General features: G+C 41.1%; 1 protein-coding gene across 8 annotated transcripts in view; it reads right to left on the reverse strand.

Annotated features, from left to right (window-relative positions):
* Positions 1-490: 490 nt before the first annotated feature.
* Positions 491-27,887, reverse strand: part of LOC124021730 (zinc finger protein OZF-like) — a 58,622-nt gene continuing 31,225 nt past the window's right edge. For 3 of the 8 annotated variants that reach the window (XM_046336856.1, XM_046336855.1, XM_046336858.1), the window contains 2 exons: positions 25,043-25,291; positions 19,419-20,942 (listed from right to left, as the gene is read on the reverse strand). In XM_046336856.1, the coding sequence (XP_046192812.1) occupies positions 19,843-20,942; positions 25,043-25,291 (1,349 nt within the window). In that variant the 3' untranslated portion in view covers positions 19,419-19,842. Of the gene's footprint in view, positions 1,513-5,516; positions 5,765-11,264; positions 11,329-12,932; positions 13,098-14,852; positions 16,458-16,708; positions 16,959-19,418; positions 20,943-25,042; positions 25,292-27,887 lie in introns of those variants that run through there. The other 5 variants (XR_006836298.1, XM_046336861.1, XM_046336860.1 and 2 more) reach the window with 5 other exon arrangements.

The following is a 27,887-nucleotide window of genomic DNA, read 5'->3' on the forward strand; positions in this document are numbered from 1 at the left end:
AAAAGTATTTCGAAGTATTTTGTGAAAGTTTATCGTAGACTTTTTTAATTTTTAAAAATGACGTTGCGTTATAAAACGCTGTTTTTTCCTTGATCACATAGTCTTCATAGATCGATATCTAGGCTATATATGGACCGATTTAATCGAAAAAAAGACCCAATAGTGATGTTTATGGGACATCTAGGAGTGCCAACAAAGAAGATCGTCAAAGGTAATGAATGTTTTATATTTTATTTCTGTGTTTTGTGTGCAGGTCTTTTGGGGTGTTGCATGCTATCGACTATGCTAATTATTTTGTTTACGTCCCCATTTGAGCAGGTCTTTTGGGGTGTTGCATGCTATCAGATAATTTTAAAAGCTTCTCATGCTTTCGCCCCTTTCCTCTGCACAGTTCTCTCACAGTGAGAAACATGTTCTAAGCTTTCTTCATTTGATCCAATTCAACATCGCCAATTATTTTATGGGATGAGGATTAATTGATAGAGTGACTTTAATCTTAGTTGGTCTGAGAGAAGTGATGAGGCTTCTCTCCTTTATGTATACATTGATGTGTTTTTAAGGTAGCCAATCGGGAAAAACTCTTCCCACAGTCAGAGCAGTAGTAAGGCTTCTCTCCTGTGTGTGTTCTCTGATGAGATTTTAGCTCAGTTGATGTTGTGAAGCATTTTCCACAGTCAGAACAGGAATAAGGCTTCTCTCCTTTATGTATACGTTGGTGTATTTTTAAGTTGCCCTGTTGGGAGAAACTCTTCCCACAGTCAGAGCAGGAGTAAGGCTTATCTCCTGTATGTATTCGCTGGTGACATTTTAATATATCCAATCGGGTGAAACTCTTTCCACAGTCAGAGCAGGAGTAAGGCTTCTCTCCTGTGTGTATTCGCTGGTGACATTTTAAGTGGACCTGTTGAGAGAAACTTTTCCCACAGTCAGAGCAGCAGTAAGGCTTCTCTCCTGTGTGTGTTCTCTGATGAACTCTTAACTCAGCTGATGTTGTGAAGAATTTTCCGCAGTCAGAGCAGAAGTAATGCTTCTCTCCTGTGTGTATATGTTGGTGGGTTTGTAAGTGGCTCTGTTGAGAGAAACTCGCCCCACAGTCAGAGCAGAAGTAAGGCTTCTCCCCGGTGTGTATTTTTAGGTGTGTTTTTAAGTTGCTTGATACCGAGAAACTCTTCCCACAGTCAGAGCATGAGTAAGGCTTCTCTCCTGTGTGTATACGTTGGTGTGTTTTTAAGCTGCTCTGTTGAGAGAAACTCTCCCCACAGTCAGAGCAGGAGTAAGGTTTTTCTCCAGTGTGGACTCGCAGATGAACTGTCAGAGCCTGTGATGTTGTGAAACTCTTCCCACAGTCAGTGCAGGAATACAGATTATCTCCTGTGTGTATTTTTAGGTGTATTTCTAGTTTTGATAGAATTGGGAAAATCTCCTCACAATGTGGGCAGTGGTGAGACCTCTTAGCTCTGTGATCTTCCTGCTGTTGCTCTCTGGATGTAGAGAATGTCTCAACATGGTCTCCTGTGTGAACAACATCAGAAGAACCAGTCAGTTGGTGTGATATACATATGACTTCATAACAGTAGGCTGTACAATACAGGGAATAAAGCTATTAGGGCTGTCCCGACAAAAAAATTATTCCCGTTCGACCGAGAGTCTTGTTTTCTTTCAACCAAATGTTTTAATTTTAAAAACGTGTATTTTTTCCATATATATGTGCTGGAAAAAAATCACCTATATGGAGGCTACAGAGCTTGTCTGATGCTTTAAGCAACTTAAAAATGCAACTTAAAAAATGAAGACACACAAAATACTCAAGAGGGAGCCAGAGATCAATATAGTGTAACCAAAATAAAATACATCTGTTCTGGACTCTCCTCCTCCCGCTGCTGCGTTATGATTTTCATTTCATTTATAATAAAGTCTTTACATCTCAAATCAATGTCATGTGATTAATCAAAATTATATCTAAATTAAAATGAATCTAAAAGTAACTTCCATTGCCAATATGTAAAAATAGCCTACATAAAGCCAACAAATAAAAACATTGCAACCTGCAGGTAGAAAATACCCTGATGAAAATAGATATCCTATAAATCAAATTGGCTGCACATGGCCTGTCTGCAAGAAACTTGAAACATAATATCAACTATTAATTTGGTCTGGCCTGTGCTAGCAAACTTGCAACCTTGTATAAAATATTTTGGGCCCTTACAGAGTTTCTCATGCCAGTGAGCTCCAGACAGACAGAGCTGTAGGCTATTTTGCGCAAGGGATAAGAAGTAATCTGGTAGGCCTATTTTATGACATTTCCACTGGATCAGAGCATTACATTTTTTCCCCTGTCATGCTGAGTGGTTATCAAAAGGGAGAGAGATGGAAATACTTTTAAATAGGCTACATTGAGGAACTATTGTCATTCTCAATGGATATAGAAACATACTTTGTTTACTTGCTGTTTCAGGTGAAGACATTTTTTATTTGAGAAACTCCACAGTGACGGTGAGTGAAGACAATCAGAAATAGTTTCAGATCCCCAAATGTGCACATTTATAGGCCTACATTTGCACTAGAGGCCAGCTATCCTATAGGCCTACTTCAATGTGTAATCAGGCCAGCTAGCCTCTAGGCATACTTCAATGTGTAATCAGGCCAGGTAGACTATAGGCCTACTTCTATGTGTAATCAGGCCAGGTAGCCTATAGGCCTACTTCTATGTGTAATCAGGCCAGCTAGCCTATATCTCTACTTCTATGTCTAATCAGGCAGGCTAGCCTATAGGCCTGACTTCAATGTGTATTCAGGTAGACCTATAATCAGACTATATAATGCAAATCAGGCCAGCCTAAATATGCCTACATTTGTAACTCAGGCCAGGTAGATTGTCTTAACTTCCATGTGTAGTTTCTCAAACAGAAAAAGGCCTACTTCTATGTCAAACAGCAATCAGCCTAATAGGCATAATCAGGTGTGTGTCCTTACTCAACATTGACAGGAGCACTCTTAACAAAAGACAAAAAATAAATTGTAAACTCGCAAATGGAAGGAAATACACCAAAACCTTTCTCACAAGTGTAGCCTAGGTTGTACGCTCTGCAAACAATGTGTACACTCCTACAATGACAATGGTACAATGACAATGGTAACCAAAAACATTGTAATAAAATATATTGAATGTATTACTGGTGATAGTGGTGTGCCATCCCCTCCGCAATGGACTAGTCCACCCAGACAAATGGACTAGTCCACCCAGACAGGCAGTGGACTAAAGTCCACCCAGACAGGCAAATGGACTAGTCCACCCAGACAGGCAAATGGACTAGTCCACCCAGACAGGCAAATGGACTAGTCCACCCAGACAGGCAAATGGACTAGTCCACCCAGACAGGCAAATGGACTAGTCCACCCAGACAGGCAAATGGACTAGTCCACCCAGACAGGCAAATGGACTAGTCCACCCAGACAGGCAAATGGACTAGTCCACCCAGACAGGCAAATGGACTAGTCCACCCAGGCAGGCAAATGGACTAGTCCACCCAGGCAGGCAAATGGACTAGTCCACCCAGACAGGCAAATGGACTAGTCCACCCAGACAGGCAAATGGACTAGTCCACCCAGACAGGCAAATGGACTAGTCCACCCAGACAGGCAAATGGACTAGTCCACCCAGACAGGCAAATGGACTAGTCCACCCAGACAGGCAAATGGACTAGTCCACCCAGACAGGCAAATGGACTAGTCCACCCAGACAGGCGTGAATCAGACAGATGGCTTGTGTGCATTTTTTATATATTCAGTACCAGCCAACAGTTTGGACACACCTACTCATTCAAGGGTTTTTCTTTACTTTTACTATTTTCTACATTGTAGAATAATAGTGAAGACATCAAAACTATGAAATAACACATATGGAATCATGTAGTAACCAAAAAAGTGTTAAACAAATCAAAGATAATTTTATATTTGAGATTCTTCAAAGTTGACACCCTTTGCCTTGATGACAGCGCTGCACACTCTTGGCATTCTCTCAACCCGCTTCATGAGGTAGTCACCTGGAATGCATTTCAATTAACAGGTGTGCCTTGTTAAAAGTTCATTTGTGGAATTTCTTATCTTCTTAATGCGTTTGAGCCTAGTATACAGAAGTATACAAAAGAGCCCTATTTGGTAAAAGACCAAATCCATATTATGACAATAACTGCTCAAATAAGCAAAGAGAACCGACAGTCCATCATTACCTTAATACACGGTCAGTCAATCCGGAAGATGTCAAGAACTTTGAAAGATTCTTCAAGTGCATTCGCAAAAAACATCAAGTGCTATGATGAAACTGGCTTTCATGAGGACCGCCACAGGAAAGGAAGACCCAGACTCTGCTGCAGAGGATAAGTTCATTAGAGTTTACCAGCCTCAAAAATTGCAGCCCAAATAACTGCTTCACAGAGTTCAAGTAACAGACATCCCAACATCAACTGAGATTTTTTATTTCAACCACCGTATCTTTGTGAGGAGCAGACTAGGTCCTCCTTCCCACCGTGAAGCATGGAGGAGCAGACTAGGTCCTCCTTCCCACCGTGAAGCATGGAGGAGCAGGACTGATGGTGTGGGGGTGCTCTGCTGGTGACACTGTCAGTGATTTATTTAGAATTCAAGGCACACTTAACCATCATGACTACCACAGCATTCTGCAGCAATACGCCACCCCAACTGGTTTGCGCTTAGTGGGGCTATTATTTGTTTTTCAACAGGACAATGACCCAACACACCTCCAGGCTGTGTAAGGGCTATTTGACCAAGAAGGAAAGTGATGGAGTGCTGCATCAGATGACCCCACTACCCAATTGAGATGGTTTAGAATGAGTTGGACCGCAGAGTGAAGGAAAAGCAGCTAACAAGTGCTCAGCATATGTGGGAACCCCTTCAAGACTGTTGGAAAAGCATTCCTCATGAAGTTGGTTGAGTGAATGCCAAGAGTGTGCAAAGCTGTCATCAAGGCAAAGGGTGGCTACTTTGAACAATCTAAAATAACACTTTTTTGGTTACTACATGATTCTATGTGTTATTTCGTAGTTTTGATGTCATCAGTATTATTCTACAATGTAGAAAATAGTAAAAAATAAAGAATGGGTGTGTCCAAACTTTTGGCTGGTACTGTATATTTGCTTGACTAAAAAAAATATTGGTCAACTAACAGCCTATTGACCAACAATTGACCAGTCGACTAAATGGGGTCTATGGCCCTAAAAGCTGTTCCACAGTTGAGGGCAGAAAGGAGTGAATATTATGAGTCATATAATCCTCCACTCACTATTACAAGGGTTAGTAACTACACAGACTCATTTCGTAGAACTTTAAAACGCTGACAGTTTGTCTACTTCACTTCTTTAGTCTCCTCTCTGATCACTTCAGATAACCCAGTTGTTCAGGGACATGTTGTCAGAATTACAGAATTCAACCTATCAATAGACTGGGTCATAACTTATGGAGGTCTAACTTCTGAAGATATAGTTAGAACCTGTTCTTACCGTGATAAACAGATTTCCCAATCTTCTCCTCCTCTTCTTCATCTTTAATGTTGACATTCAGCTCCAGTGTTTGACTGCAGTCTTCCAGCTTCACTGATGCCATCTCTGGATCCTGCAGTGCAAACTGGGCTCCACTGTCACAATCAGGACCCAGTGACTGTAGGTTTGGACTCAGTGTGGAAGGAGAGAGGCAGGCTGGTTTGTCCTCAATGTTGATGTTACTGGCCTCAGACTTAATCTGAGTCGGCCTGTAGTAATAAAGAGAAAAGTACAAAGTATGAGTCTTGAAAGTTCTGACACAATCTTTATTCTCAAACTATAACTATTTGATCAGGTAGCTAAGAGCTGACAACAAAACATTCAATTCATCCTTACATTAGACACAAAGTTCACACTATAAAGGGTTCACTACGTAAATGAACTTAGCGTCTTCTAAACTAGATTTCCTAAACAGTGCATTCAGATAATATTCAGAACTCGACATTTTACACATTTTGTTACGTTACAGCCTTATTCTAAAATGTATTAAATAGTTTTTTCCCCTCATCAATCTACAGACAATACACCCCATAATGACAAAGCGAAAACAGGTTTTAAGAATATTTTGCAAATGTATTAAAAATGTAAAACAGAAATATCATATTTATATAAGTATTCAGACCCATTTACTCAGTACTTTGTTGAAGCACCTTTGGCAGCCTTAAGTCTTTTTGGGTTTGACATTATAATCTGTATTTGGAGAGTTTCTTTCATTCTTCTCTGCAGATCCTATCAAGCTCTGTCAGGATGGATGGGGAGCGTCGCTGCACAGTCATTTTCAGGTCTCTCCAGAGATGTTCAATCTGGATCAAGTCCGGGCTCTGGCTGGGTCACTCAAGGACATTCAGAGACTTGTCCCAAAGCCACTCCTGCATTGTCTTGGCTGTGTACTTAGGGTCGTTGTCCTGTTGGAAGGTGAACCTTCACCCCAGTCTGAGGTCCTTAGCAGGTTTTCATCAAGGATCTCCCTGCTCCATTCATCTTTCCCTCGATCCTGACTTGTCTCTCAGTCCCTGCCGCTGAAAAACATCCACACAACATGACGCTGCCACCACCATGACTCACTGTAGGGATGGTGCCACGTTTCCTCCAGATGTGACACTTGGCATTCAGCCCAAAGAGATTAATCTTGGTTTCATCAGACCAGAGAATCTTGTTCGTCATGGTCAGAGTCCTTTAGGTGCCTTTTGGCAAACTCCAACCGGGCTGTCATGTGCCTTTACTAAGGAGTTGCTTCCATCTGGCCACTCTACAATAAAGGACTGACTGGTGGAGTGCTGCATAGATGGTTGTCCTTCTGGAAAGTTCTCCCATTTCCACAGAGGAAGTCTGGAGTTCTGTCAGAGTGACCATTGGGTTCTTGGTCACCTCCTGACCAAGGACCTACTCCCCCTATTGCCCAGTTTGGCAGGGCGGCCAGCTCTAGGAAGAGTCAATCCTGTCTCAGAGCTCTACGGACAATTCCTTTGACCTCATGACTTGGTTTTTGCTCTGACATGCACTGTCAAATGTGGGACCTTATATTGCCAGGTGTGTGCCTTTCCAAATCATGTCCGATCAATTGAATTTACTACAGGTGGACAACAATCAAGTTGTAGAAACATCAAGGATGATCAATGGAAACAGGATGCACCTGAGCTCAATTCTGAGTCTCATAGCAAAGGGTCTGAATAAATATGGAAATAAAGCATTGCGGTTTTGAATTTTTTTTGTAAATTTGCAAAAAATTCTAAAAATCTGTTTTTGCTTTGTCATTATGTGTGTAGATTGATGAGGAAAAAACATTTCATTTAATCAATTTTAGTATAAGGGTAAATACAAAATGTGGAAAAGGGGTCTGAAAACCTTCAGAATGCACTGTAAGCAACTTGTTCTCATTCTGAGAAATAAGGTTTTGGCCACTTGATTTAACATCTGAACAAAGCGAACAGGCTAAAATGCTTTTCAAACAGTTGGAGACAGAAATAAGGGTGTGTTCATAACAATTCATAACAATTAAACTGTTCAACCTTGTTAGCAAATAGATCCAATTTGACTAAATGTAACGGATGTGAAACGGCTAGTTAGCGTTTTAATCGTTGACGTCACTTGCTCTGAGACCTTGAAGTCGTAGTTCCCCCCCCCGAGTATGGGCGAGGGGACGGTCTAAAGTTACACTGTTACATAAACTTGAAACATAAAGATTAGCAGGTTAATCACCAGCACCTGGGCTTGAGAGAAGTGATTATTGCAACAACAAAAAATAGCAGGTTAAACTATTTTGATAAAATAATACAATGATTAATGGGTGTTAGACTTCATTAGATTATTGACTGTTAGAAATGCAGTGTATTCAACCTTTAATTGTACAAGGATCATTTAGAGAAGAAAAAAAATATGTATTAATATGTTGTGAATTGCCAATAAATAAATTTAAACATTTAAAAACTCAAGATACACGTTATACTGTACTATACTCTGTATTGTTGTACTCTACTAAACTTTACGTTCCTGTACTCTGCTGTACTATGCGTTCCAATCTTGTGAAACAGTAGCTGTCTCCAATAACTTGTCCAATTATTTTTTTTGTCGACATTTAGAGAAAGTTCGTATAGAAAATAGATCAGACAATGGCCCGCTAGTGCTTTCATTTAATTATCTTGTATCGATAAAAACAGCTGTTAGTAATGACGCACCTCGTACCGTCAAAATGATTCCGCAATCATACGTTGTTGTTTTTTAACACAGCTTCTATCCTCACTTGTCGGGAATAAAGAAACTTTGACAAAAGAAAAATCCATCATCAAACGATTAAAAATGTTGTTGAGCTTTATAACATTTCTCATATCTGCCGCCGCAAAGATTTTTTGTCACATTACTTTTGTCGAACGCACCCGGGTCAATGAAATCCTGCCTAATGATGTGATTGGTTCAGATCTGGTCCGGTCTAATGTTTGGGCCAAGTCAAACAAAGACATTCAAAAGACGTCGGTCTGTGTTTACTGGGGTGTATCCTACAGTGTCGGCCTATAACTTTATGAATGTCCATCCATGTGGAAGGCCTAGCGTTTGTAAAACAGCCAGTTGCATTGGCTTTATTAGTCCTGGTTCCTGTGACTAATCATGTTGTCTATTTAAGCGCTGAATAGGCCCATCAGCTACCCAACTTTATCAGGAGTTATCCTGAGTCTATTGGCAATGAGAATCTATGTGTTTAACACAGAGGGAAATGCAGAAGTATTAATTTATTGTTGTTATCATCTCCTCAAAAATGTACAGAGAAACTTGAAACCACTGATTATCATGACAATTTAGCTGACGGGGTTCAACTCCAGGACAGCAGAGGTTTCAGAGTCCTGCTCCAGTTTCAACTGTTCTGCCTTACTATTATTCGACCATGCTGGTCATTTATGAACATTTGAACATCTTGGCCATGTTCTGTTATAATCTCCACCCGGCACAGCCAGAAGAGGACTGGCCACCCCACATAGCCTGGTTCCTCTCTAGGTTTCTTCCTAGGTTTTGGCCTTTCTAGGGAGTTTTTCCCAGCCACCGTGCTTCTACACCTGCATTGCTTGCTGTTTGGGGTTTTAGGCTGGGTTTCTGTACAGAACTTTGAGATATCAGCTGATGTACGAAGGGCTATATAAATAAATTTGATTTGATTTGCAATAGAGCTGAGATGCTAATATTTGTGTAAACTCTACATAGTTGTGTTCTGTGGGTGTCACTGAGTAGGCTGAACAATCCATAGGTAAGACTGTAGAGTGCAATATGAATGTCCAACACAAACAAAAGACCCTCCATACTCAACTGGTCGACCTCAGTCCGGATCCAGAGTGGGTCAATACGGACCTCGGCCCGGATCCAGAGTGGGTCAATACGGACCACGGCCCGGATCCAGACTGGGTCAATACGGACCACGGCCCGGATCCAGACTGGGTCAATACGGACCACGGCCCGGATCCAGACTGGGTCAATACGGACCACGGCCCGGATCCAGACTGGGTCAATACGGACCACGGCCCGGATCCAGACTGGGTCAATACGGACCTCGGTCCGGATCCAGACTGGGTCAATACGGACCTCGGTCCGGATCCAGACTGGGTCAATACGGACCTCGGTCCGGATCCAGACTGGGTCAATACGGACCTCGGTCCGGATCCAGACTGGGTCAATACGGACCACGGTCCAGATCCAGAGCGGGTCAATACGGACCTCGGTCCAGATCCAGAGCGGGTCAATACGGACCTCGGTCCACATCCAGAACGGGTCAATACGGACCACGGAACCCAAATATATACATAATAATACTTTTTTGGGGTTGGGTTTCGACCCCTGGTATCATATAAACACAGAAGACATGGAAATGTGTAAAATTGCAGGAAATTAGCTTTAAAACTGCAACAACAAAAAATGTTGCCCCACGTCTCAAAATGTATGCCTCACCACACTCGACACAGTAACTCATCCACTATTGTCTTGATTGATTGTTGACACCTTTTATTGTTGGTTATAATTAGTGATTCAGAACCTATTCCCTGAATATTTTTGGTCAAATAACTTGAGCATAGATTAGGAACTTTTTTTCTTCTAATTTGGCAAACAGAAACTCGATGGCCTGGGTTGTCCAAAAGAATGGCACCAATTGGCCTATTTCTGGCGCTGTTATAAGCAGTCTCACTTAAACCCTCATAGCCTTCGCCCTGTTTGACTTCAAACCAATTATATGTAAACTCAGCAAAACGAAACAATTTGTAAGTCGCTCTGGATAAGAGCGTCTGATAAATGACTTAAATGTAAATGTAAAATGTATTGTGTGATATTACATTTAAACCTGCCAACAACAGGGTTGTGAAGATTTTGGGGTTGCAAGTTGGGGGTTTGTTACACCAATAAATTACAATATCCATCTGAACTTTTGGAAATGTGTGTGACTGGACCTTCTCAAATAGTACTGGAGAACCCCTGTAATAGACTGACTGGGAAGGTGATTTTTGAGTCAAAGTCCTGCAATAAGAGCTAAGACATTAATATGTGTTAACTCTTGGTAATTGTATTCTGTGGGTATCACCTGTTTCCTGGGTGCACAATCCAACCAGTTTCATAAGTACATATAAAAATGACCCCAATGCAAATGATGCAGTCCAACATATACACAGTGGGATTTCAAACGTTCTTTTCTCTTTTTTCCCCCAATTTAATCAATTATTGTAATTCATTTTAAATTAAGTAACATTCCAATCATGTTATCATTATCTAACCCAAATATGGAATGATTCCACTATTTTCTATTCGTTCATCACTTTCAATTACCGTAGGTACTTTTACTGTGAGGTTGAACCGCAAATTCCACTATTGTGGCTAATCGTTATTGTAGCAATCTTCACATAGGTAGGGACAAGCGGGGAGGACGGAGACGTTGGCCACGATCAGATATAGATGTATTATGTAGAACAAACATGCATCTGATTCTAAGGAATCATGTCAGTTCTATTCAAGGCATTTCTATCTGCAACTTCCACAGCGTTTTTGTACTGAACATCCCCAGGCGAAACCCACTGAGCTGTATACGAACAATGAAAGCCTTACAATTGAAAACGTGTGGTGGACACCACGCCGTGTGCTCGTAAATGTTTTTTTCTCACGTTCTTCACTCACTCGGTTTGACACAAAACCTTATCCAAACGTTATTTCGATGTTAGTCCGTTTAAACGTTCTATTACATACCTGTAATAATAAAGAGAAACGGTCAGCACAGTTCTGGCGTTTTCTTTATTCTGTAGAATGGTGGGCACCAACCCGGAACTTCCTGTTCCCCCCACTACCACAGCGACATTATTGGACTGATGGACTAACTACTACTAAACCATGTAGAATATAAAAGGGAGATTGATTAGCTAGACAAATAAGCCTTGTTTGTTTTAACTAAGGGGGTGTCTGTTGTAGTGTCTAAGTTTTTCAACTCATTACATATGCATTGTAGATGATCTCTGTGGAAGGCTAGGAAGATCATCAAAAACCTCAGCCACCAGAGACAGGCCTGTTCACCCTGTTACCATCTTGGAAAGGGGGATATCTAGTCAGTTGTACAACTGAATGGCTTCAACGGAAATGTGTCATCAGCATTTAACCAAATCCCTCTGAATCAGAGAGGTGTGAGGGGCTGCCATAATCGACATCCACGTCTTCGGCGCCCGGGGAACAGTGGGTTAACAACAGATAGTTAACTTGTCAGCTCACTCTGACCACTCGGCTACCTGCCGCCCCTAGCAGTTGGAGACAGTACAGGTGCATCAAAGCTGGGACTGAGAGAATGAAGCCACTTCTATCTCCAGGCCATAAGACTGTTAAACAGTCATCACCAATTTGATTTAGAGAATATTGGTGACTAGTAAATTGTCTTGACCCAGTGTGTAGAGGTGTCATGACACGTATTGTGTAGATAAATACAGATATATTTGTTGGAATTTCATGAATTAAACAAAGCATTATATTTAGTGTAAAGTTAACACCCCAAAACTATGATGATTCAGTAGATCAATAAAGAGAATGTCAGATTTAGCTTTGTGATGCTCATTTAAACTTCCTGTCTTGCTAAGCTTCAGAAAAGCACTATATATGTCACTTAAAGTATGTTTTTTTGGTAATTCGTTACAAAAAAAGAGAAGGGTTTGGCCAGTACAAATTAATGTACAATCTTTACTTTTCATTGGAAGATACATTAAGCAGGCTTCAATTAAGTTATCCAAACATATGTAAAATTAATAAATAGTCTAGTTTTAAAATACTATTTCATAAACAAAAATAATCCACCCAACCGAATGGTGAAAACTGATCACACCATCTCTATCTGATACATGTTGTGTCTACCAGCTCATTCCCACAGAAAACTGCAGAGGGAAGCAGCACCACCCAGTCAACCAGCCTCACAGAGGATATTCAACCCTCAGGGCAAATCCAAGGTCATATCAATATCTTTACAGTAGAAGCTATCAAAACGCACCAGAACTGACAAGGTGAATACTGATCAGTAAAGTAGAGGCTAAAATTCTATAACGCTCCCTTTTCTCACAGTGAGAAACAACAGGAATACAATAGAGTATACTATGATTTCTGGAGAATTAAGTGAAGGAATGATTTTAATCTTAGCTAGTCAGAGAACTGATGAGGATTCTCACATGTATGTATATGTTGGTGTCTTTTTAAGTGGCCATGTTGAGAGAAACTCTTCCAACAGTCAGAGCAGGAGTAAGGCTTTTTTTACAAAGACTAAAACTCCACAGAGCAAAGCAATGCAGACGCCCAGTGGCGAGGAAAAACTTCCTAGAATTCTCCCATCTCCACAGAGGAACTCTAGAGCTCTGTCAGAGTGACTATCAGGTTCTGCTCACCTACCTGACCAAGGCCCTTCTCCCCTGCTTCCTCAGTTTGCCCGGGCTGCCAGCTCAAGCAAGCATCTTGGTGGTTCCAAACTTCTTCCATTTAAGAATGATGGAGGCCACTGTGTTCTTGGGGACCTTCAATGCTGCAGATATTTTTTGGTACCCTTCCCCAGATCTGTGCCTCTATACAATTCAGTCTCGGAGCTCTACGGACAATTCCTTCGACATCATGGCTTGGTTTTAGCTCCAACATGCACTGTCAGCTGTGGGACCTTACATAGACAGGTCTGTGCCTTTCCAAAGCATGTCCAATCAATTGAATTTACCACAGCTGGACTCCAATCAAGTTGTAGAAACATCTCAAGGATGATCAATGGAAACAGGATGCACCAGAGCTCAATTTCGAGTCTCATAGCAAAGTGTCTGAATACTTATGTTCATAAAGTTGTTTTTTAAAGATATATTTTGAAAAAATATATATAAAAACCTGTTTTCACTTTGGCATTATGGGGTGTGTGTCGATTGCAGAGGACATTTTAATTTAATCAATTTTAGAATAAGGCTGTAATGTAACAAAATGTGGAAAAAGTCAAGGGTCTGAATACTTTCCGAATGCACTGTAGCTAATTTAGAAAAACGGGATAGTCTTCTTGTCCTCCTTTTTAACATCACAAACAACAATGGAAATCAATAACTATGTCTCTGTTGTCATATGTTTCTTTCTGGTAAGTCTTTCCCATCCTGGAGTCTGAGATCTTGTGGAAATCTGTGGTAGAGAATAATGTATGACAATTTAGACACAACATTATCGTACAATAGTTATCATCATGCTTTCCATAGTTTAGGGCTATAGCTACCTAGGCCTTGACAACTAGTTATTGGGTTATCCAGCTAGCTACAAAAGTGTATACTAACACGAAATATATGTATTACTAACGCAATACTGTTGTTTCCAATTGGGGACTTTTATTGTGAAGGCGAACCGTAAATTCCACTGTTATTTATAATCCTTATTGTGGCTAACTTCACACAAAGGTGAGCCCAGCTAGCTAGCGAGTAGCGACCATATCATAGCTATTTGTCAGCTGTAGGTTAGGTAATTTAGCTAGCTACAGTAGCTAATCAATGTTAGAAAACTAGCTAGCTAATACAAAAACAAACTCAATATACTACATGGAAAGTTTACTCTGTACAATGTGCTATAACTCGTTAGCTAGCTGGCCTAGTTGTTAGGCCTAATATTATCGCCAGCTAACGTTTGCTACCTAGCTAAATGTAGTTAAGTACGTTTGCTAACGTTAGCTAGCTACTGTTATGCCTCTGCAGTTAGCTAGCCAACACTTGGTGAGCATAATAATAAGGAAATCCCCATCAAAAACCTTCTGTTTAAGCATTAGATGTATTTTTGCATGGGCTGCGTCTCAGTCCACCGCATCCGCTGATGTCTCTCCGTGGCAGAGCTGCGGTGTTGTTTGTCACCAGGAGACACCAACTTCTGTCTGTATCGCCCGAAAAATTCGGCCTACAAGCTGAGACTCATGAACAAACACATTTTTCTCTAGGACGCCCACAAGTGTCTGAATGTAGCAGGTACCAGTAACAAACATATTTTAAGTATATATTGAAGTACTTTAGTTTTTTAAAAAGGTGCAAAATACAGGTAAATGTGTTTTACTGATCTTAATCTCTCAGGTTCAGAAACTTCAATACCAATTTGTCTTTGAAAAGTGTTAGCTATATCATCCCCCACTCATTATCGCAAAGGGTTATCAACTGTCAGGGTCAATTCCATTTCAATTAGTCAATTCCACATTTTCCTCATTCAAAAGCGTTGAAGAGAATTGGATGTCAGAATTACAGAATTCAACCTAACAAAAGACTGGGTGATAATTTATGGAGGTCTAATTTATAGTTAGATATAACCTGCTCTTACCATGATTAACAGATTTCCCAATCTTCTCCTCCTCTTCTTCATCTTTAATGTTGACATTCAGCTCCAGTGTTTGACTGCAGTCTTCCAGCTTCACTGATGCCATCTCTGGACCCTGCAGTGCAAACTGGGCTCCACTGTCACAATCAGGACCCAGTGACTGTAGGTTTGGAGTGTGTAATTTGTCAACTCTGTATAGTATCCCAGTCCTAAATAGAAGTCTGGGATCAACTTCCTCCACTGTGCATGCCACACCCCCTCTCATTGTAATGTACATATGAACACAATTTGAACAATAGCTTCCTAAAATGCTGTGGTGCTGGCTAACACAATAGGAAAGGTTGTGGTAGATGTGGGCCATCACAGGAGAGTTCACAGCTCTTTGACTCTGAACATTCATATCAATGACTCACCCTGAAATGGGTCATCAATACCAGAGTTCTACAATACTATTTACATAATCAACTGGGCATTACAACAGTCTGACCCTCATTATAGTCTTGGGTATATATTGAGCTCTAACAAGGGGTCGTGGAAAAGGTCTTCTGAAATGAATACTGTAGTGGTGTGAGAAAGGAAACACAATCTTCCTCTCTGGTTCCATTCCCTAATATTAAGTGGTTCGTTGTTGATTTGTGGTGGTAATGCTGTCCCTGGACTTTGGTACCACATAAAACACTTGAAAAATGACAATTTGTTTTAGTTTTATTTAACTTAATAATAAACATGTTTAAGTCCTTTACACTGCAAAACATTAATTTTTTATGCATTGTAGCAAATTGGCTTGTCCCAATGGTGATGTGTAAAGGTGTAGTGACATGTTTTGACTAGATATATATTTTGAATGCCATGAATTGAACAAAAACGTTTTTTGGGTTTAACTATATAGAAAATACAAAAGGTTAAACCAGCACAAATTCATGTAGAATGTTTATTTGTCATAGTCAGATCAATTACCCAAATAAATGTATCAATGACTACTAAAGTAATCAATCTAGTTTTATAAGACAATAATAAACACGGAGTCATTTCACAGCCTGTGTATCATTAAACACAAGTCATTATGTAGTAAAAAAAGAACCCACCCAAACTAATGTTGAAAACTGATCACACCATCTCTATCTGATACATGTATCTACTAACTCATTCCCACAGAGAACTGATCATCACACCATCTCTATCTGATACCTGTTGTCTACTAACTCATTCCCACAGAGAACTGATCATCACATCATCTCTATCTGATACCTGTTGTCTACTAACTCATTCCCACAGAAAACTGATCATCACATCATCTCTATCTGATACCTGTTGTCTACTAACTCATTCCCACAGAGAACTGATCATCACATCATCTCTATCTGATACCTGTTGTCTACTAACTCATTCCCACAGAGAACTGATCATCACACCATCTCTATCTGATACCTGTTGTCTACTAACTCATTCCCACAGAAAACTGATCATCACACCATCTCTACCTGATACATGTTGTCTACTAACTCATTCCCACAGAGAACTGATCATCACATCATCTCTATCTGATACCTGTTGTCTACTAACTCATTCCCACAGAGAACTGATCATCACATCATCTCTATCTGATACCTGTTGTCTACTAACTCATTCCCACAGAAAAATGATCATCACATCATCTCTATCTGATACCTGTTGTCTACTAACTCATTCCCACAGAGAACTTCATCACATCATCTCTATCTGATACATGTATCTACTAACTCATTCCCACAGAGAACTGATCATCACACCATCTCTATCTGATACCTGTTGTCTACTAACTCATTCCCACAGAGAACTGATCATCACATCATCTCTATCTGATACCTGTTGTCTACTAACTCATTCCCACAGAGAACTGATCATCACACCATCTCTATCTGATACATGTATCTACTAACTCATTCCCACAGAGAACTGATCATCACACCATCTCTACCTGCAGAGGAATAGCTTTTTATTTTATTATCATTGTTGAATATTTAAAACATACGATCTATTTGCAGTGAAGCCGCTTGACATCTACATCACATTAGTCATCTGACAGACGCCCATCCAGAGCGATCCACAGATGCAGCAACGGTCAAAGCCCTGAGGGACAACTTGGTGTCAGATCAAAACGTATTATATCTTACAAAAATCCATACCGCTCACTTTAGTATGACACTGGCCTATGAATGTAATATGAGTCGTACAATATAATACGATTTGTAGGATGTTTAAGTATTTTACGAATTACAATATGTTACAAATATGCAATACGTATGATATTTTACTTATTCCAATTTGATGTTAACATTAATTAACATGCTAAATAGTTGCATGCTAACTTTACATGCTGAGTACACTATATAAACTCAGCAAAAAAAGAAACATCCCTTTTTCAGGACCCAGTCTTTCAAATATAAGTAGTAAAAATCCAAATAACTTAACAGATCTTCATTGGACTGCAGATGTGGCCAGGGCAATAAATTACAATGTCCGTACTGTGAGACGCCTAAGACAGCGCTACAGGGAGACAGGACGGACAGCTGATCATCCTCACAGTGGCAGACCACGTGTAACAACACCTGCACAGGATCGGGAATCAGAACATCACACCTGCAGTACAGGATGGCAACAACAGCTGCCCGAGTTACACCAGGAACGCACAATCCCTCCATCAGTGCTCAGACTGTCCCCAATAGGCTGAGAGAGGCTGGACTGAGGGCTTGTAGGCCTGTTGTAAGGCAGGTCCTCACCAGACCGGCAACAACGTCGCCTATGGGCACAAACCAACCTTTGCAGACAGGACTGGCAAAAAGTGCTCTTCACTGACGAGTCACGGTTTTGTCTCACCAGGGGTGATGGTTGGAATCGCATTTATTGTTGAAGGAATGAGCGTTACACCGAGGCCTGTACTCTCGAGTGGGATCGATTTGGTTGAGTGTCCGTCATTGGTCTGGGGCGGTGTGTCACAGCATCATCAGACTGAGCTTGTTGTCATTGCAGGCGATCTCAACGCTGTGCTTTACAGGGAAGACATCATCCTCCCTCATGAGGTACCCTTCCTGCAGGCTCATCCTGACATGACCCTCCAGCATGACAATGCCACCAGACATACTGCTCGTTCTGTGCATGATTTCCTGCAAGACAGGAATGGCCAACGAAGAGCCCGGATCTCAATCCCATTGAGCACGCCTGGGACCTGTTGGATCGGAGGGTGAGGGCTAGGGCCATTCCCCCCAGAATTGTCCGGGAACTTGCAGATGCATGGGTGGAAGAGTAGGGTAACATCTCACAGCAAGAACTGGTAAATCTGGTGCAGTCCATGAGGAGGAGATGCACTGCAGTACTTAAAGCAGCTGGTGGCCACACCAGATACTGACTGTTACTTTTGATTTTGACCCCCCCCCCCCCCTCCTTTGTTCAGGGACACATTATTCCATTTCTGTTAGTCATGTCTGAGGAACGTGTTCTGTTTATGCCTCAGTTGTTGAATCTTATGTTCATACAAATATTTACACACGTTAAGTTTGCTGAAAATAAACGCACTTGACAGTGAGAGTACGTTTCTTTTTTTTGCTGAGATATCTATATATATACAAAAGTATGTGGACACCCCGTCAAATGAGTGGTTTCGGCCATTTCAGCCACACACTTTACTGACCGGTGTATACAATTGAGCACACAGCCATGCAATCTCCATAGACACATTTTGGCAGTAGAATGGCCTGAAGAGCTCAGCAACTTTCAAAGTGGCATTGTCATAGGATGCCACCTTTCCAACAAGTCAGTTTGTCAAATTTCTGCACTGCTAGAGCTGCCCCGGTCAGTGGTAGGCCACACAAGCTTACAGAACGGGACCGCCAAGTGCTGAAGCGCGTAAAAATAATTTGTCCTCAGTTGCAACACTCACTACCAAGTTCCAAACTGCCTCTGTAAGCAACGTCAACACAAGAACTGTTCGTTAGGAGCTTCACAAAAAAAATGGGTTTCTATGGCCGAGCAGCCACACACAAGACTAAAATCACCAAGATGTGCAATGCCAAGCGTCAGCTGGAGTGGTGTAACGCTATTGGACTTTCTGGAGTGATGAATCACACCTCATCTGGAAGTCTGATGGACAAATCTGGGTTTGGTGGATGCTAGGCGAACGATACCTGCCGCAATGCATAGTGCCAACTGTAAAGTGTGGTGGAGATATAATGGTCAAGGGCTGTTTTTCATGGTTCGGATTAGTCCCCTTAGTTCCAGTGAAGGGAAATCTTAATGCTACAGCATACAATGACATTCTAGATGATTCTGTGCTTCCAACTTTGTGGTAACAGTTTGGGAAGGCCCTTTCCTGTTTCCGCATGACAGTTTCCCTCTGCACAAAGCAAGGTCCATACAAAAATGGTTTATTGAGATCGGTGTGGAAGAACTTGACTGGCCTGCACAGAGCCCTGACCTCAACCCCATCGAACACCTTTGGGATGAATTGGAACGCTGACTTCGAGCCGAATGAAAGAAAGTCCCCACAGCAATGTTCCAGCATCTACTGGAAAGTCTTCCCAGAAGAGTGGAAGCTGTTATAGCAGCAGAGGGCGGAGGACCAAGTCCATATTAATGCCCATGATTTTGTAATGAGATGTTCGACGAGCAGGTGTCCACATACTCCTGGCCATGTAGTGTAGTTGCAAAGTTGCTTATTAGCTAAAATGCAAAAGTTGTCTATGATGAGATTCGAACATGAAACCTTTGGGTTGCAATACGTTCATGTTATATGCAGACCCATCTATACACCCGACCAACCAACCACCCTCCTTTTGTTTTTGCCTTAAAAGGAAAATGTTTAAACTTCATATTCAATATTCATCTCCAGCACCACCCCCTCTGCACAGTTGTCAATGAGAAACAATAGGATTACAATTGAGTGTTCTTCTTAATGTTATCAAATTCACTGTTAACAATTCCTTTATGAGATGAGAATGAAGCGATGGAGTGACTAATCTTAACTGGACTGAGACAACTGATGAGGCTTCTTGCCTTTATGTATACGTTGATGTGTTTTTAAGGTAGCCAATTGGGAGAAACTCTTCCCACAGTCAGAGCAGGAGTAAGGCTTCTCTCCTGTGTGTCTTCTTTGATGAATTTTTAGCTCAGTTGATGTTGTGAAGCACTTCCCACAGTCAGAGCAGGAGTAAGGCTTCTCTCCTTTATGTATACGTTGGTGTATTTTTAAGCTGCCCTGTTGGGAGAAACTCTTCCCACAGTCAGAGCAGGAGTAAGGCTTCTCTCCTGTGTGTCCTCTTTGATGAACTTTTAGCTCAGTTGATGTTGTGAAGCACTTCCCACAGTCAGAGCAGGAGTAAGGCTTCTCTCCTTTATGTATGCGTTGGTGACATTTTAAGTTGCTCTGTTGGGAGAAACCCTTCCCACAGTCAGAGCAGGAGTAAGGCTTCTCTCCTGTGTGTATTCGCTGGTGACATATTAAGTGGATCTGTTGAGAGAAACCCTTCCCACAGTCAGAGCAGTAGTAAGGCTTATCTCCTGTGTGTGTACGTTGGTGTGTTTTAAAATTGCTCTGTTGAGAGAAACTCTCCCCACAATCAGAGCAGTAGTAAGGTTTCTCTCCAGTGTGCATTTTCTGATGAACTGTCAGAGTCCTTGATGTTATGAAACTCCTCCCACAGTCAGAACAGAAGTAAGGCTTCTCTCCTGTGTGTGTTCTCTGATGAACTGTTAGTCCAGTTGATGTTGTGAAACATTTTCCACAGTCAGAGCAGTTGTAAGGCTTCTCACCTGTGTGTATACGTTGGTGTGTTTTTAAGTTGCTCTGATGAGAGAAACGCTCCCCACAATCAGAGCAAGAGTAAGGTTTCTCTCCAGTGTGCACTCTCTGATGAACTGTCAGAGCCTGTGATGTTTTTAAACTCTTCCCACAGTCAGTGCAGGAATACAGATTATCTCCTGTGTGTATTTTTAAGTGTATTTTTAGTTTTGATAGAAATGGGAAAATCTCCTCACAATGTGGGCAGGGATGAGACCTCTTAGCTCTGTGACCTTCCTGCTGTTGCTCTCTGGATGTAGAGAATGTCTCAACATGGTCTCCTGTGTGAACAACATCAGAAGAACCAGTCAGTTGGTGTGATATACATATGACTTCATAACAATAGGCTGTACAATACAGGGAATAAAGCTATTAGGGCCATGCCGACAAAAACAAAACATCCTGGTCGACAGTCATCTGTTCTTTCGACCAATCGATTTGTATACATTTTAAAACGTGTATTTTTCCAAATATTAGACACACTTTTTGTTTGAATAAAATCAAATATATGTAGGCTACTGAGCTTGTCTGATGCTTTAAGCACGGCAATACATTTAAAAAAAAATCAAGACATAAATTACTAAAGAGGGAGCCAGAGATCAACCTGTTCCCGACCCTCCTAATCCTCACTGCTGCTGGCCTTCTCAGACTCTGCTGTTACCCTCCTGAAGTAGCTGATAACAGGCTACACCAGCAGTCAACAGATTTCTCCATTTGGAGTGGCAGATTATCGTGCCATTTCTACTGATCTGCATGTCAGTTATGGTTTTCATGGAACCTTTTCATTTAATTTAAAATAACGTCTAGTAACCTCACCTATCTGCACCTCATTGTCTCACGTCATATACTGTGATCATAATGCCATGGCCGTCTGAGAGGACAATGCATGGCAGACTACTTGAGGTGCAGACATTGTCCCCTGTCCTTGGACTATCCAACTCACTAGCGATGCCTCTTGTATCAATGAATGTGATTGGTAAAAGGAAAGGTAGACATGGTAGGGGCACAATTGGATCCCCAGGTCCATGATAATGTGAGACCTCTTATGTTAGGACATTTCTGAGAAAGAAGAACTGAGTATTTTAAGAGGGAAGTGTTGCATGTAGTCACGCTCACACCTGGAAATGTAGACATAATGATAGTGTTAGGACACAGTTTGGTCACTCGTCAGGGTAGCATGTAGCTAGCTAGTTAGCCACCCATGTGTCGAACGTTGGACCCTGTGTGATTGCCAGAGAAAGCTAACATGTAGCAGTCAATGTAAATGGTGAGAGTCTAAGGACAGCTCTAAACGTACTGGAGAGGTGTTACATGAAAGACAGTTCCATTTCAAATGCATTATACAAGCTTGGAATTGAGTTTCCTTCCCTTGCAATTAACAGCATGTGACTATTATTTGACCCTGCTGGTCAACTATGAATGTTTGAACATCTTGAAGAAAGATCTGGCCTTATTGGCCATGTACTCTTATAATCTCTACCCGGCACAGTCAAAAGAAGACTGGCCACCCCTCAGAGCATGGTTCTTCTCTAGGTTGCTTCCAAGGTTCCTGCCTTTTTAGGGAGTTTTTCCTAGCCACCGTGCTTCTGCATAGCTTGCTGTTTGGGGTTTTCGGCAGAGTTTCTGTATAAGCACTTTGTGACATCTGCTGATGTAAAAAGGGCTTTATAAATACATTTGATGATGATGATGATGATGATGATGATGATGATGATGATGATGTCTTCATATCTCAAATCAATGTCACGTGGTTAATAAATTATATCTAAATTAAAATAATTCAATTCAAAAAGTTACTTCTATTGTCAATATGTAAAAACAGCCTACAAATAGCCAACAATAACACTGCAGCCTGCATGTAGAACATATTTATTATGAAAATAAATATTCTATAAATCACATTGGCTATGCATGGCCTGACTGCAAGGAACTTTAAACATTGCATCCAACTAATAATTTGGTCTGGCCTGTGCTAGCAAACTTGCAACATTGTATAAAATATTCTGGGCCCTCAAGAGTTTCCTTGGCCAGTGAGCTCAGGAAAGACAGACACAGTTGTAGGCTATTTGCGCAAGGGATGAGAAGTAATCAGGTAGGCCTATTTTATGATGTTAAACCGGATCAGAGCATGACATTTTTCCCCTTTCATGCTGAGTCATTATCGAAAGGAAGAGAGATGAAAATATGAGTAAAATAGTCTACATTGAGGAACTATTGTCATTCTCACTGGTTGTAAAAACAGACTTTGTTTACTTGTTGTTTGAGGCGAAGAAAAATGACTTTGAGAAACTCCACAGTGATGGTGAGTTAAGACAATCAAAATTGGAAAGAAGTTGAAGGTGCTCAAGCAATGTGAGTAGAGGTGCAACCTAAAAATGTGTAAACATCATTTTACAGCAAAGGTGCAACACTCTCTCACCATTTAAAAAAATCGTAGTTTTGTTAAGCAAGTTTAAAAGATTGACGTTTCGGTCTTCAATGCCGTTCAAACGGCAATATTTTAAACTTGCTTAATTAAAATTTGAAAAAGTGATTGAGTGAGAGTTGTGCCTTTTCCTGTCCATTGAGTTAAGACATTCAGTAATAGTATCAGATCCCTTCCTGGGCACATTTATAGGCCTACATTTACACAGAGGCCAGGTTGCCTATAGGCCAACATTTACACAGAGAAGTAGGCATACCTTGTAGCCAAGGTTGTTCCTTTGCAAACAAAATGTAAACTCTTACATTGACAACAGTAAGAGTGTTGTAATAATAATATATTGAATTCATCACCATAATTAAACAAACATTGTAGATTAGAAATTATGTGAATTAACAGTAAAAGTACTACTGGTGAGCCATCACACTCAGCGGCCTCTCAGACAGGCAATGGACTAGTCCACAGACAGGCAATGGACAGACAGGCAATGGACTAGTCCACTCAGACAGGCAATGGACTAGTCCACTCAGACAGGCAATGGACTAGTCCACTCAGAGGCAATGGACTAGTCCACTCAGACAGGCAATGGACTAGTCCACTCAGACAGGCAATGGACTAGTCCACTCAGACAGGCAATGGACAGTCCACTCAGACAGGCAATGGACTAGTCCACTCAGACAGGCAATGGACTAGTCCACTCAGACAGGCAATGGACAGGCAATGGACAACTAGTCCACTCAGACAGGCAATGGACTAGTCCACTCAGACAGGCAATGGACTAGTCCACTCAGACAGGCAATGGACTAGTCCACTCAGACAGGCAATGGACTAGTCCACTCAGACAGGCAATGGACTAGTCCACTCAGACAGGCAATGGACTAGTCCACTCAATGGACTAGTCCACTCAGACAGGCAATGGACTAGCAATGGACTAGTCCACACAGACAGGCAATGGACTAGTCCACTCAGACAGGCAATGGACTAGTCCACTCAGAGGCAATGGACTAGTCCACTCAGACAGGCAATGGAGTCCATCTCAGACAGGCAATGGACTAGTCCACTCAGACAGGTGTGAATCTGACAGGTGTCTTGTGTGCCATACATTAATTTATTTATATATATATATGCCACTGCTCGACTAAAAACATATTGGTCGACCAACAGCCTATCGACCAATTGACTAAATTGGGTCAGCCTTAAAAGCTATTCAACAACCTCAGCCGAAAAAAGGGGTGCGAAAATGATGAGTCATATAATCCTCCACTCACTATCACAAGGGTTAGTAACTACACAGACTCATTTCATATCATCCTCTACTCACTATCACAAGGGTTAGTAACTACACAGACTCATTTCATATCATCCTCACTCACTATCACAAGGGTTAGTAACTACACAGACTCATTTCATATCATCCTCCACTCACTACTCAGACTCATTTCATATCATCCTTCAGGGTTATCACAGACTCATTTCATATCATCCTCCACTCACTATCACAAGGGTTAGTAACTACAGACTCATTTCATATCATCCTCCACTCACTATCACAAGGGTTAGTAACTACACAGACTCATTTCATATCATCCTCCACTCACTATCACAAGGGTTAGTAACTACACAGACTCATTTCATATCATCCTCCACTCACTATCACAAGGGTTAGTAACTACACAGACTCATTTCATATCATCCTCCACTCACTATCACAAGGGTTAGTAACTACACAGACTCATTTCATATCATCCTCCACTCACTATCACAAGGGTTAGTAACTACACAGACTCATTTCATAGAACTTTAAAACACTGGCAGTTTGTCTACTTCACCTCTTTAGTCTCCTCTCTGATCACTCCAGACAGACCAGTCATTCAGGGATATGTGTTGTCAAAACTACAGAATTAAACCTATTAATAGACTGGGTCAAAACGTATGGCGGTCTATTACTCCTGCTCTTACCATCAGAAACAGATGTCCCAACCTTCTCCTCCTCATCTTCATCTTTAATGTTGACATTCAGCTCCAGTGTTTGACTGCAGTCTTCCAGCTTCACTGATGTCATCTCTGGATCCTGCAGTGCAAACTGGGCTCCACTGTCACAATCAGGACCCAGTGACTGTAGGTTTGGACTCAGTGTGGAAGGAGAGAGGCAGGCTGGGTTTGTCCTCACTGTTGATGTTACTGGCCTCAGACTTAATCTGAGTCGGTCTGTAGTAATAAAGACAAACGGACACAAAAGTTATTTTCTTGACAGTTCTGCCACTTTATTCTGTAAAAATATTTTCTATTTTTTTCTTGTTCAATTATCTAATTTCAGTAGATCAGGTAGCTAATCCCTGACAAAACATTCATTCACATTAGACACAAAGTACACATTTTAAATTGTACAACATAAGTGCACTTAATCTTTCGTAGATTTCCTAAATTCACATAAATGCATAAATGACTCAAAAAACATTTAGTACAAGATCGCAGTAAGTTACTTTCCGAATACACTGTAAGGAATTAGCCACTCGTTCTTATTCTGAGAAATAAGGTTGGCCACTTGATTTCAACATCTGAACAAAGTGGACAGGCTAACATGCTTTTCAAACAGTTGGAGACAGAAGGGTGTGTTCATAACAATTCAACTGTTCAACCTTGTTAGCTAGCAGATAGATCCATGTTGGCTGAACTTGAAATATAAAGATTAGCTGGCTAGTCACTAGCATGTGGGCTTGAGAGGTTGTTGATGAGACGTGTTAATATTCTGTAGCCTAATGCCTGCTACAAGAAGTAAGTCATTGTTAGTGAATGTGCATTATGCTTGGTTCTAGTTACATTTGTAACAAAAAAAGGGCATTTTCATAGACTTGAAAGCCAGATCAGTGATTATTGCAAAAAACAACAAAAACCAGGTTAAACCATCTTGATAAAACAATACAATGATTAGTGGGTGTCATGGTTGTGGAAGGCTTATATTTAGCCTCAGTATAACTTCACAAGCCCTGAATTCATTAGATTATTGACTGTTAGAAATGCAGTGGATTCAACCTTTAATTGTACAACGCTTATTTAGAGAAAAACTAAATGTAGATATCTCGAATCGCCCAGAAGTTTGAAAAACTGAAGATACAGCTGTATGATATTTAGTCCACATCGCCCAGCCCCAATGGAGTACATTAGAGTAAAGTACAATACTTTATACTGTACTATACTCTGTACTGTTGTACTCTACTGTACTGAATTAAACTTTACTTTCCTGTACTCTGCTGTAGTTCTTTCCAATCTTGTGAAATATTAGCTGTTTCCAAAAACTTGTCCAGTAACTTTTTTGTCGACTTTTAGAAAACATTTGCATAGAAAACAGATCTGACAATTGCCAGCTAGGTTGTTTCCATTTAACAATCTTGTGTTGATAAAAACAGCTGTACTTAATGATGCAACCCGATCCCACAAACATTATTATATATATATATTTTCTAACACTTTCTATCCTCAAATGCAATTTGTTTTTGAGCTTTTGAACATTTCTCCTGCCGTCCAAGTCAAAAAATGACATCCAAAAGACGTCGGTCTGTGTTTACTGGGGTGTATCCTACAGTGTCGGTCTATAACTTTATGAATGTCCATCCATGTGGAAGGCCTAGCGTTAGTAAAACAGTCAGTTGCATTGGCTTTATTAGTCCTGGTTCCTGTGATTAATCATTTTGGCTATTTAAGCTCTGAATAGGCCCATCAGCTACCCAACTTTATCAGGAGTTATCCTGAACCTATTGGCAATGAGAATCAACTCTTATCAGGAGTTATCCTGAACCTATTGGTAATGAGAATCAACTCTATCAGGAGTTATCCTGAACTGATTGGCAATGAGAATCAACTCTATCAGGAGTTATCCTGAACCTATTGGTAATGAGAATCAACTCTATCAGGAGTTATCCTGAACCTATTGGTAATGAGAATCAACTCTATCAGGAGTTATCCTGAACCTATTGGTAATGAGAATCAACTCTATCAGGAGTTATCCTGAGCTGATTGGCAATGAGAATCAACTCTATCAGGACTTATCCTGAACCTATTGGTAATGAGAATCAACTCTATCAGGAGTTATCCTGAACCTATTGGTAATGAGAATCAACTCTATCAGGAGTTATCCTGAGCTGATTGGTAATGAGAATCAATGTGTTTAACACAGCGGGAAATGCAGAAGTTATTATTTTTTGCTGTGATCATCTCGTCAAAAATGCACAGAGAGAAACTTGAAACCACTGATTATCATGACAATTTAGCTGACGGGGTTCAACGGGGTTCAATTTAGCTGACGGGGATATCCCTCTAGTGGTGTGGGGGCTGTGCTTTGGCGAAGTGGGTGGGGTTATATCCTTCCTGTTTGGCCCTGTCCGGGGGTGTCCTCTGACCCCTCCTGTCTCCGCCTCCAGTATTTATGCTGCAGTAGTTTGTGTCGGGGGGCTAGGGTCAGTTTGTTATATCTGGAGTACTTCTCCTGTCCTATTCGGTGTCCTGTGTGAATTTAAGTGTGCGTTCTCTAATTCTCTCTTTCTTTCTCTCTCTCGGAGGACTTGAGCCCTAGGACCATGCCTCAGGACTACCTGACATGATGACTCCTTGCTGTCCCCAGTCCACCTGGCCGTGCTGCTGCTCCAGTTTCAACTGTTCTGCCTTATTATTATTGGACCATGCTGGTCATTTATGAACATTTGAACATCTTGGCCATGTTCTGTTATAATCTCCACCCGGCACAGCCAGAAGAGGACTGGCCACCCCACATAGCCTGGTTCCTCTCTAGGTTTCTTCCTAGGTTTTG

Source organism: Oncorhynchus gorbuscha, unplaced genomic scaffold, assembly GCF_021184085.1.
Source record: "Oncorhynchus gorbuscha isolate QuinsamMale2020 ecotype Even-year unplaced genomic scaffold, OgorEven_v1.0 Un_scaffold_1187, whole genome shotgun sequence".
Taxonomy (NCBI): Eukaryota; Metazoa; Chordata; class Actinopteri; order Salmoniformes; family Salmonidae; genus Oncorhynchus; species Oncorhynchus gorbuscha.